Source organism: Trachinotus anak, unplaced genomic scaffold (assembly GCF_046630095.1).
Source record: "Trachinotus anak isolate AG129_WGS33_773 ecotype Australia unplaced genomic scaffold, CSIRO_AGI_Tana_v1 ptg000005l, whole genome shotgun sequence".
NCBI lineage: Eukaryota > Metazoa > Chordata > Actinopteri > Carangiformes > Carangidae > Trachinotus > Trachinotus anak.
The window spans coordinates 22919600-22932256 of record NW_027273856.1 but is presented as its reverse complement, the minus strand read 5'-3'; the positions used below and the strand labels follow the sequence as shown (position 1 = coordinate 22932256).

Sequence of the window (12657 nt, the reverse complement as noted above, 5' to 3'; positions counted from 1 at the left end):
AATATTAGTTTAGAGTTGGCATCCAAATTGATTTGAGATGACATGCTCAGAGATTAAGGATTACCCAAAAGCACTTTTCCTCAACCAATGTTTGTCAAACTCCATCTAATCTCCATCTAGGTTCATCAAATTAAATAATTTATACGCCCAAACATTTTTGGCAAAGCCATGTTTTTACACCTCTAGAAGCACATAAAAAGTCAATTCATTTCATGAAGACTTCACTTATTTTCATAAATAAAAATGTAGGCTAAGGTGAACGAGACAAAACAGTCTTACACAGAATGAATGAGTGCAGATACATGTTGACTTTTCAACCTATTCCATGCATTATACCAACACTTTCTCAAAATGAAAAGAGTCACACAACTTCGCTGATGCTTTGAGATCATACTGCTGCAGGAGCTCACAGTCATCTCTTCATTCTCCTCCTCCTCTCTGTCTATTCTGCTCTATTATTTATGGTTTAAGTGAGCTCTACATGCATGCTCGTCCCATGAGGAAAGTGCAAAACCCTCAGTATGAGAATCATGTCTTCCACTGAAAGGAATGTAATTATTTAGAAATCAGACCAATTTCTGTGTTATCTTGTTCCTTCTATATCATGTAGCTGATGCAAACACAAATAAATTAGTTAGATGGAGTCAGGTTAGCTTGCACAGCGTAAAACCTGCTATTGGCTTAGGTAAAGAGAATATGGGTGAAAATCATAAAACTTGTGACAATAATATCTGATATGGCTTTCTGTCTCCCTAGGTCAAATATGTAACTCTTCCTCGATCAATCTGTCATTAAAGCTAAACCTTGTGATATCACTAAAACCAGGACAGAAAATACAATTTTAATAAAATTTTAAAATAAAAGTGAAAGGAGGACAAAGGCACATAAATAAAATTCATACAACTGTACAGAACAAAGTGATAAACAGCTGCTGACTAAATAGTGTTACTGCCTTTCTTCATCTGTTTTCAGAGCAGCAGTGTGCTGCCAATTCAGTAAGAACCTGAAAATCTCAGTTCATTGGTCGGTTGACCCAAGTTAGTCCAGGCCCTAAAGCTCATGAGTTCCAAGGGCCCTGTTAAGACCTGCAATTAACATGCATCTCAGGGGATCCACTCCCAAGTTGAAAGCTCTGGGTACAGTTGTGAACATACCCAAGACACCTTGAGGACACATTTGAGATCTGATCACTCAGACGGGATTCAGAGGTGGTCTGGAGCACAAGGGACCACATTCTTTTAGGAGTGTGAATGCAAACGTCCTGGGTCACGTTGAAGGACCGCCCACTCAACTGAGATCTTGTGCCACAGTCTAATCTGTCCTACCAGTTTCATAGTGAACTGAAAATATTTTCACACTTCTCACAGTGTTTTCCACACACTGATTTCTATGTGGCCACATGCCACAATATCAACATTGATCACCTCATATTCATCATAGAGCTGGGCGCAGCACATTGATTCGCTCAGCCCATCCTTGCCCCGCTCTCTCTCTCTCCATCGCTCTCTCACAAACACATCGACAACGGACTCTCCATTGCTCTCTCACAAACACATCAACAACGGACCCATCTATCAAAGTCAGACTGGTTAAAAATAACAACACATTTGGACTTTGCAAACAGGAATGATGTATGTGTTTATTTGTATGTAGAGCAGGGAAGTGGGATCCGATCATAAGTTGCATTCGCGATGCATTTTAACACCAGGTGTGAACTGACGTGCTTAGAGCTGTACACTTGTGATCGGATCACCTAAGACGCACGTTAATGCCAGGTCTGAACAGGGCCGAAGTTACTCTGTAATACTATACCCATAAAACACTGCCCATAGCTTTTTCCACACCCCTTAGTTCTCAACTCAGTCTTCAGAATCGAATCCCAAATCAGACAGGAACAGGTTCCTGAGGCCACCTGTCCCTGGAAATATAACACAACAGGAAGGTATGAAATGAATGAACGAAAAAGTAAATGAATACCTAACAACAAGCAGAGAAAATATTTTACATAGGCTATCAGGTGTTTGAGGTTCTGGAAGACGAGATGAAGGCAGCAGGAAGAGTTCAAAGTAAATGTGCTGGACATTTATACCAGCTGTGACTGCAGATACTGTCCTGCTGAGTGACTGCTCTGCTCACTGATGCATTCAAACCACATACATGCGTGAAGTGGACTGCACCTTCACTCTCATCTGTTGCCCTTGTGTTGACCTATTCTTGCCCTGTCAGCTGGTTTCTACACACAAACAAACACACACTCACAAACTGTGCTTCCTCATCAGATCTGTCAGCCACCTGTCTCTGGATGGCTGAGCATGATGGCTTGAGAGGTCTTTTCCTCCATAACTGCAAACAGTACACACTCAACACACAAACAAACAGCAAGTAAACAAATACACACACGGACAAACACACACATGCACACGCACTTGTCTTTAACACTCCACAATTTCAGCTCTTTTTTCAATTGTCCGCTGCTGTGACTCTCCTGAGACTGGTTAAACATCCCTCTGCCCCAGCAGCCTCTCTGTCCCAGATATTAATGCCCTCACTCACACACAGACACATGTGCATTCACACACAATTTTTAACAGTTTTAACAGCACAAAGTACTCAAGCATTCAAATTCATTGTGCTCTCCACTCAGTTTCTCTTTCTCTTTTCCCTCCATACCTTTTTTCTTCCTCCTGCAAGCACCTCTCCGTTTCTGTCCCTCCTCTTCCTCAGTGATGGTGAAGAGTGCCGGGATGGCTGAGCGGCTGCCTCCCTTCCTCAGCTTCCACTTACCCCGCGAGCACCCGCCTGCACCTCCTCCTTGTCCTTGTCCTTTACACTCTGGCATCGCCCGCCCTGTTGCTAACCCTCGAGCCCCTGGCTAACTCACCCAGCCCCTGCCCATCCCACCCTGCAGCGGTGGGTGGGGGGGGGGGGGGCAGGTCAGTGATGGACCCCAGAGGATGGTGGTGGATGGGTTCACCCCCTTAAAGGCTTCCTCTAACTGAAGAAGTAGATAGAAAATAGCTAATAGCTAATGCTAACAGCTAATTTCTCCTGGCTGCACGTTGCAGCTCTGTGTCTGAGACACCAGGAAGAAGACAGAGAGGAAGAGAGAAGGAGAGGACAGAACAAAAACAGCAAGAGAGATGGAAGAAAAAATGTGGTGGATGAGAGAAAAAGGAGAAAGGTACGGATGATGAACAAAGAATAAAGTAAAGTACAGCGATGTTGAGGGAGAGTGTGAATGAGACAAACAGAGCAGCTCACTGTGCCATGTCCATACTGCCTGTGATGGCAGTGCCAGGGACAGAGAGGAGAGGGAAAGAGACAGAGAGTGCGACAGAGTCTGAGGATGAGCTCTTGTAGTCTGTTTTAGAAAAGAAGACTTAATCCACAAGACTGGCTCAGGCAAGAGCTGGAAGGATTGCACTTCTCTTGACTCCCTCACTCCTCAAGAGATGCTGCTGCTGTCACTACTATTGCTGCAGCTCCCCCCTCTCCCTCCCTCCTCGACTCCCTCTTGCTAGGTCTACTGTGCAAATGCAAACTTGTCAGAAAAATCGCATCACACAAGCACAGGCTGTACGACACACACACACACACACACACACACACACTCAGGCCCACAGATACACCGGTAACAGAGATTAGCAGGGTTGTTAAAATATTCAGTGAGAATCCAGCAGTGGAAGGTGAGCCGGTACCGGCAAAGGGTTTCCCTAACAACAGCAGCACATGGGCCAATGACGCAGTAGGAGAGTGGAAGTGAGAGAGCAGAGGACATGCACACTTTAATGAAATGTACACACACACACACACACACACACACACACACACACACACACACACAGAACTGGGGACGCACGCCTATGCGCACACCAAACTGAACAATGCAGTGCTGGAGCAGTATCTGTGGAAGGGGTGTGTCCATAGAGCACATGGTATAGGGCCCCACCCCATTCCCCACTTAAAGAGCCATCAGCTATTTGATACACCACAGCTGTATAGTAAATATGGGAATGCTTATGTAATAAGCATGAAGCATAGGCAGTATTTACAGTAAATCTGGAGGGCACTGTTGCAGTTGCACTGCAGTAGTGCTGAAAAGATAATCACGCAAAAATAAAAACAACTCACTATTTCCACCTTCTCAAACATGAGGATTTGCTGCTTTTCTGTGTTTTGTTACACTGTAAATTCTTTGGGTGTAGGACTGACAACAAAAAAGACTGTAATGAGAACAATCAAGAAAAATCAACAGCAAAACATAAATGTGCACACAAAAAAACCAACCCTATAATCCCCGTTCCCCACCCCTCACCACCAAGACTATTATTAAAGTCAGTCAACAATTAATCAATCAATCAAATGAATAATATAATCAATAATGAAATTCATCTCTAGTTGCCTAAGTCATGCTTCACTTTCATTTCAAGCATGTGCAGGTGCCATGGAAGGGTGGCAGAATTTAAGGGGCAACTAAGTTATCACAGTTATTAAAGACCACATTATTGGAGGCCTGTTCAATAACAATGCAAACACCAGCCTGAACAACCTGTATTAGTGTTGTGTGCTTGTGCACGCTTATCTCTCATCTACCAAAGCAAATACACACGGAGATTAAACAACCAGAATGACAGCTTGAATTCTTAAAGCCACTTACGACGCTGTGGCTCAAATCATCAAGGTGACAAAATGATTAAAGACACAACCTCTGATAGGCATCTTGGCTCCAACATATTACAGGTGCACTTCTTCTTGCAGTCCGCCTTAGATTTGCATAAACTTTTGCAAAGAAAATAGCCCAGTCTGTAATAGTCTGGCATACTGAGTATGTGCTAATAAACACACGCGGTATATAAAGGAATTCAGGGCAAGATTTGCTGCCTCATCTCCTTAGGGAGCACATGCTCTACAAACACACACAGTCATGAAAGAGCAATCTGATCTTTGTCCCTGCAGGATAGAGTAATTCTACACTCAGACTTTAACCGGATAGGCCAGGCTACACACCCTTTTCACACCTAATGAATGTGTTTAAGAGACACAGACATGGGAACAAATTAACTGTTTTGACTGCAGATACATTTAGAAACACAAGTACATATGTTTATTATCAAGTTTGAATCTACAGATAAACAACTGTTTTTGTCAATTTGCCTGTTTCAGGTAGAGCAGGTGATTGTCCTTTATGTGAATGCACAGAGGCTGTGACTTTGTGGTACTGTAGGTGAAGAAGGCCTACAGAAAAGGCTGTGCCTCTCGCCAAATGAGGCATATGTGGACAGTAGCACTGTGAATACCTATAGGACAGCAGCAACAATGAGCTGAAGGCCAGGGGCTACGTAAAGAGCAAACCTTAAGACCACATGTAAGTCCTCTAAAGAAAAGGGAAAAAATGGCTGTAGGAAAAATATATCAGCAGGATGAAACAATAAGGTGTGTGAAATCTGACTATCGTTTCAATAATAAGCATTTGATTAAATGGGAAGAATAAAAGTAAAGATCTGTATTGAAAGGAGGAGAATGGAGGCAATAGAGTTTGCACCTGGCAACATGCAGGCAGTAGTAAACCAGTCACGAGTTCATTTGTCAGCTGATAGGAAACAAGATTTTAAAACTTGTTTTGCCCCAGAGTGAGATAAGATATAATAAGTATTTTCATGCAGGGATATTGTGGGGCAACTAAGAGATGTCACAGATTGTCCTGTAGGATCCAGTGATGACAACATAAGAGCCAGACTCACGCATCTTGTAGAGCTCACAGCAGCACGGGAATATAAGATAAATAACGCATATGGAAGGAGATTGTTTATGAAAGCTATGTTAGCAGCAGGATTGTAGAGCAACATGTTATAGAAAATGGATGCGTTTGTAGCAGGGTAATTTATTAGACCCGCAAACTAGATTTCATTCATTCATGGGAAAACTGAAGGAAGATGACAATGGTGGGGATAGAAAGAGGAATACAAATTGTGACTTTTGTGACAAATTGTGACAAATTGTTTATTATCAAATGTGTACTGTATGTTTTTTGATAGTTTTATAATAGTTAGTCTCCACTTACTGACCACTGCAATTCATGTAACATTTTGTGGATTAATGCATCATTTCTTTTAACATTTGAACAGGGGTTCCTGTATGAATGCTACCACTGAAATACTGTAAATCATGATGGATCTTTACCTCCTAGGCATATGCATCTAGATGAAAACACTCCCTGAGAAAGTGCATAGATTCTTTACCTTTCATCTCAAACTCTAAACTAGTCTGCTTTTGTACACTTTGGCTCCTGGAGCAAATTCAGCCTGATTAGACTATCCAAACGTGCCACGGTTAAAGAACATTTACAAGCAGCACTTTTACTAGGGAAAACCTGCTGGGCTGCAAAATTACCCTGCAGAATTTATAACCTGAATTTGTGAATTAAAGTGTTAAGCTAGCATTTTGACTATCAAATGTCACCGATTTCCACTATCAATTCAATAGGAAAATATGTGAGAAGTTGTTATGAGTATTCAAAACACACTGAGACAAATAAACAAAAAAATAGAAAAAAATAATTATTTCCCCGTCAGTAGTTTAAAGCTGCACTTTGCAAAATGCTGCATGTTCTGACCACATCAAAGATGACACATCCTCTAATGACAGAACATCAAGTGTCAACAAATATGTGATGTTATTTACTTCTGCAGCGATAAAGTGGGACAATTTGGGCATTTTCAGCTGTTGTTTTATCAGCCCACATCATACAGATGGTTGGAGCCAAGGTCAACAGTGCATCACATACAATATAAACGCTGTTGCACTGTCCTGATCAAACCCCGATCTATGATGTCACAGCAGGTATTTGCTATTAATATCTGATGGAAAACACCTGTTGCGTCATCACAAACTGAGGTGTGGCCAGAGGGGGAACATGCAAATTTTAAAGTAACAAATAATAGTGCTTCAGAAATGTTCAGCCCTTGATGATTCAGTGCTGAGTTACAAAAAAAAAAGGTTTTTATCCACAGTAATCTTTGATTTTGGCGACGCCTCCGGCTGTTGATTTTATGGTTTAACTCTGAAACTAATAATTAGACTGACAGCGGCTCCCACTCAGCCAAATACACCACCACTCTCCTTTGCTTTTAGGTTTTCATATAACATTTACATCACAATACACGGACTGGGATTAAGTTAATAGTCTAACAAAACAGTAGCTAATAACATATTGCAGTGAAGCTGTGAGCGGTCATTTTGAGTCCTATAATAAATGACAACGCCATAAATTTCACAGGTGTCTGGTTACACGGTGTTATAGGAAGTTGGGTGTATAAAAATAAAAAATAAAAAATAAATAAAGTTACGTGTGCAAATGATATCCTCAGACACACAGTGAGCTTGTGAACAACCCTCTGCTGATTTGCATTAATTCACCTGTCACGTCCGCTGAAGCGCTTCGACGAGTTGACGAAATGTCAGCAACAGGTGTCTGGGCTCACAAGGTCTATTAACGACGGACAACAAAGGTAAAACTAGAAAATATCGGGAACGTTTCGAGAGCAGGTCGTGTTCAAATAAACGTAAAGAAACCGGTCGGGTGAGTCGGTTGGCTGATAGTTAATCCCACTCCCGTGACCGACCGGCTCCGAGTTCACTTGAGTCTCTTTAACAGCGACATAATCACACGAAGTCCCCCCCTCACTCACAAAGCACCCCCGTCGTTTCATTATCAGTTTTAAGGAGTTTGTCTAAGTTAAGTTTCCTGTCCGCAGGAGCTCACTCACCTTGGGACTCCGGAGGAGATGCGTCGCTGCCGTCCTGGTCCGCCATTTCTCCTGACGTCAGCCGAGAGGGATCAGAGGCAGGAGCCCGAGGAGGGACCTGAACCTGAGGCAGGCCGGGCACCCTCCCCCGGACAGGTGGGGGGCGCCACACTCAGGCTCACACCAGCTACAGATGCAGTAGTTACAGCATTGTACAACTTTTCACACCTTGGGTTTGCTCTAGATTGGACCTCATGAACTTCATATAGGCCTTGATGGCGACCGTGCAGGAGCAGAAGTCTGCTTATATAAAAAAAAAAAAATTGGGTTCATTTTAGGACATTTTTTACTGTGTATGCTTAATGAGCCTGAGCCGGGGCAAAGTCACAGTTGTATAAAGTGAAGTAATGTGCTGACATCTACTGGCATTTAGACTGTATCAATATAGTGAAATCATTGCCCACGCTCAGTTCACCTGAAATTTGTGTCTGGGCAATTTCAATAACATTGTCAGTCATGTCAGTGAATGTCAGCTTTCTTCGTTTTGTTTGTTTGTTTAATGAAAAAGTGTAAGACTATTTTCTAAGAATGACAGAATGATATGAATGATATGAAAAGGAGACTCATCAAATCTATTATCAGAGTCTCCTGGTCCCGTTCCTGGTCCAGTCCAGTTTGCAATTTGCAGTTTCTGTTGGCATATACATATTTTGAGACTCATAGCTTGTGTTTACTATAGGATACAACTCATTTCAATGAAATCTACACCCTAATCCTTAATACAGCAAATGAAAATGTGAACACAGTTTACTTGAATGCATTGTACATAAACAATGCTTTAGATTACAGCCTGCAACATAATTACCCCAGAGCAGTGCAGTACATACCAATACTTAGAAGCAGATAAATGGGATTAAGGCATCATTCATTTTATCATGTATATGTATACTTTTATTACTGTGACATGTTAAAACATGTCCCCATTAAATAGGCCTATTATAATAGTGTACATTTTCTCGTAATCCAATAGGTTTTTAAAAGTATTATTTAGCTCATGAAGTATAGAAGATATTTTTTCAACCCAAAAAAGGAGCATTTCACCTCTCTGATTTTATGAAAAATGAAAAATCACAGAATTTTGAAGTAGGCCTACATGGTTTTCAGTGGACATTAAATAACAAATTTATAGTAAAAGCCAGAGGTTTTGACCTGGCAAGCCACCAATATCAAACCATTCATGTAGAATGTATTACAATTATCCCATAATACCAGCAGAGGGAGCCCTCTTCCTACATTTAAAATCTTTGACTCATCAGAACTACACTTAGTGTCTTTCTAGGGGTTCAGTACCTTTGCCATTGACATTCACTGTAACGTCAATAAGATGTTTAAATTACAGGATTCAGCTAATTGTAGAGCTGTTAAAAAAATAAGTATCATCTAATACCCTGGATATTTATACATGAATGACAGAAGCCTCCATTATGGCAGAAAATGATCAAAAACAATCTGTATTTAGCTGAAAATATCAATGAACAACAGAGTGAATATAAATATAAATTGTGTTTCACTTCACAGTTCAGCTTTAATGAAGAAGCATTTCAATTAGACAAAAAGAGGAGAAAAAAAAACACATCACTGTTATTTCAACTAACCCATGAGCCAGGATTTACTGTTCCTGGCTGAATGTATGCTAATCTCCACTCATATCATTGCTATTTGCCAGACTGTGCAGGCTTACCTCCCCCCTGGACCCCCAATAAAATGGCTACTGATTGGTGCACAGGCAACTGCAACCATGGCAACCAGCTGTTTGGCAATTCCTCAGATGAAGGAAGTGAAGGGAAGAGATATTGGCCTGTAGGTATATACCCACACACTGACAAACAGACAGACAAACGCACACATCTGGACATCACTGTGGTACTTGTTTTTCAGATACCAGCCCCTCCAGCTGAAGCCGACCCCCTGCCTATCCTCTTCAGTGTGTGTTTTGTGTTTGTGCTTGATGTCTGTTTTTGATTTTTGTTTGGTGTTGGTCTCAGAAGCCCTGAAGGTCTGTCATGAGGTACAGGGTTAAGTCAGTAGGTGGTGGGTAAGCCTGGGGTGAGGTTCAGGGTCATGTGTGTTTGAGTGTGCTCACATGTGCATGATGAAAGCCCCCCCAAACTGTCTGTAATTGGTTCCCAAGGGAACAGGATCTCTGGATTCTCTCTGTACAGAAGCAGAGCCTTGATTGCCCATCAATAAATGTTCACCGTGAAAAGAATACGTGCTGGAGTCCCTGCACGGCATAGAGCATTTACTTCCTGACCTGAAGTGAAGGAACACGCTGAAAGAATTTGTCTTTCCTTACTTGACCTGAATATGTACAAGATTTGTGGGGAATTGATGTCAGACATTTCCACTTTAGGATGCTGATCCTCTGTTGATTAACGCTCAGGGCTCTTCATGAAAGGCTATAATCAGCTGAGAGTGGGGGTGGGCTGCTGAGGAATAAGCAGATCGAGGAAACTGGTTGATTTTTGAGGACAAGCGGCCGCTTTGCTCCTCGCTGATTCATTTGGATTAATTTGTGCGCTCGCAGCCAGCGAACGTTATGGTGGAGGTCAGATGAGTTTCTAGATTAAGCAGGCTGGTTTAACAAGCATGATCAACAACACAGGGAGAAATCACATGTTTTTATATCAAGAAGGACCTGACATTAAAGCCCCCTATAACTGTAACATCACATTCACGACAAAAAAGGTGACAAAATAAGCAACATAAAAAGACAGTGTGAATGTCAAATCTTCAAATATCAGGTGTCATGTAAAATTAAACTTTCCATTTGTATTTACATGTATTCAAGGTCATTATATCTTGCTGCGCCTATAATTGCAAAATTTCCAACAACAAGTGAAGACAGCTTTGCAGCTAATTATGTGGTACTGAACAAAATCTAGGAGATAATGAGGTAAACAATGCATAGGCTGCAAAAATTCATTTCAAACCAGCTTGCAGAGACATGCCGCTGTGTTGACAATAGTGACACATCGCCACCTACAAAACACTCATCAACAGAAAGCACAAGTAAACAGATGTCGGTGGAGTGGTGAATCCACTTCAGCTATTCACGGCTTAGCTGAAAAAAATTCACATGACTCCCATAATCTTTTCCCTGTATTCAGTGCCTCACAAAAGGCGAATGTGTTTCGTTTATCATTCATTCAATTTTGCAGATTTTCTCATGACGGCGAAATCACACACACTCTGGCAATTCATAATGAAGCACGTCACGGCACAGGTTTAACTGCTGTTATAGAAACCCATTTACTGTAACTGTGCTGAATAGCAGAGATGAAAGATGATGATTAAACATTATTGTTGTTGCCATGATTGCACCACACACATAGTATATCACATAATGTAACCTGGACTTATTTTTCACTTCAGGTCTCTTTATCTTATCACTTTTCCTTTAAGACTGACTCTGTCTGCCTCTGTCGCCCTCTCTTTATCCTCATATTACCTTTTAAGGAGCAGACACACAGGACCATCTCTCCATAGCAACAAATCTTTCGTGTCATTGATTTGACAACTGAGGCCAGTTTATTTCACATTTATAAAACAAAGGAAACCAGCCAATCAGAGGATTCATGCTGCTTTAACCTGCCTGGAAATACCACTCTGTGGTTTCCTATTGGCCATGGCTTTGCTAGAAGAAACTAGATGTCAGTCTTGTTTCTTTTTTCTTTTGATGACATAATTATTTATTGATCAAATCTAAAATATTGTTTGCAGTTCTGAACTGTTTATCTCCTGTTACATACTTGTGTTGTTGTTTGTACACATGAGAGAGACTAAGCATGTAGTCTGTGTTGTTTTGGTAGCATGATGCTAATAGCCTCTTTAATTATCTCGATCTCTACATAATTCACTAGAAACAGATGGCATAATGGAGAATGATCTGAACTCACCCCCTGCAGATAGACAGATCCCCCACCAGGACTCCTCCCCATGTTGTCTAAATAGACTTGCCCTGCCTTGAGCACACACTTACACACACACACACACACACACACACTCAGCTGTGCACTGTAATGCTGTCTCTAGGTATGAGACCCTTTACAGCTGACCAATCTCAGCCCTCTGGGTATGCACAGAAAGGGCCAATCCCAGCAAAGAAAACAAACCTAAAAAAAAATGAGTTCATACACAAACAGGCCAGCAGACATATGGCTATGTGACCCAAGTAAATAGTGCTAGTAATTCTAAATCTCTGCAATTAATCCCTCCGGGTGGCTACAGTGGTATTGTCTACACAGTGTTTATAACAGCAGTGTTTACTGTCTGATATCCAGGCATTTATTGTGGTGGATAAGCTTAGGGGCCGGTTAAACTGTAAAGCATTAAATCCACAACATGTAGGCTCTGTATAGCTCCCTGCTGATACTGTCTACTACCTGTCTATCCTAATGATATGGGAAAACAATATAGACACTAATGAGCACTAACGATGTCTATAATTATGTTTGACTTCTTAAGAGTCTGCCTTGTTGCTACATGTTACTATTACATGTTACCGTTAATGTACAACAATTGTGTATAATAATACAACAAAGGAGCATAGGCTGTTTGCATTCTCCTGAAAATGCACACTATAGTATGGATCCTAATGTTTCATTAATTACTGAGAATTAATTATAAAATACAGTATACACTGGTGGAAAGTAACTTAAGTGCATTTACTCCAGTACTGCACTAAACAATTTTGAAATACTCATGCTTTACTTAAGTATTTTATGCTACATTATACTTACTATTATCTTTTACTACTTATATACTTTAATCCAAACTAATCCACTGCATTTACTTGATGGCTATAGTTACTGTAGCTGTTAAAGTTGATTCCTATTAACTATGAATTGTT

At 41.1% G+C, this 12657-nt stretch overlaps 1 protein-coding gene and 1 long non-coding RNA gene across 6 annotated transcripts in view; one reads left to right on the top strand and one right to left on the bottom strand.

Moving 5' to 3' along the window:
* map7b (microtubule-associated protein 7b) overlaps nt 1–7900 on the bottom strand; it is a 28146-nt gene extending 20246 nt beyond the window's left edge. For all 5 annotated transcript variants that reach the window (XM_071479035.1, XM_071479036.1, XM_071479038.1 and 2 more), the window contains exon 1: nt 7767–7900. In XM_071479035.1, the coding sequence (XP_071335136.1) occupies nt 7767–7812 (46 nt within the window). In that variant the 5' untranslated portion in view covers nt 7813–7900. The remainder of the gene's footprint in view (nt 1–7766) is intronic.
* LOC139622017 (uncharacterized) lies at nt 5621–10014 on the top strand. The gene is made up of 4 exons (XR_011691139.1): nt 5621–7508; nt 7755–7901; nt 9472–9605; nt 9684–10014. It is a non-coding gene; the product is annotated as an uncharacterized lncRNA (long non-coding RNA).
* The last annotated feature ends 2643 nt before the right edge of the window (nt 10015–12657 follow it).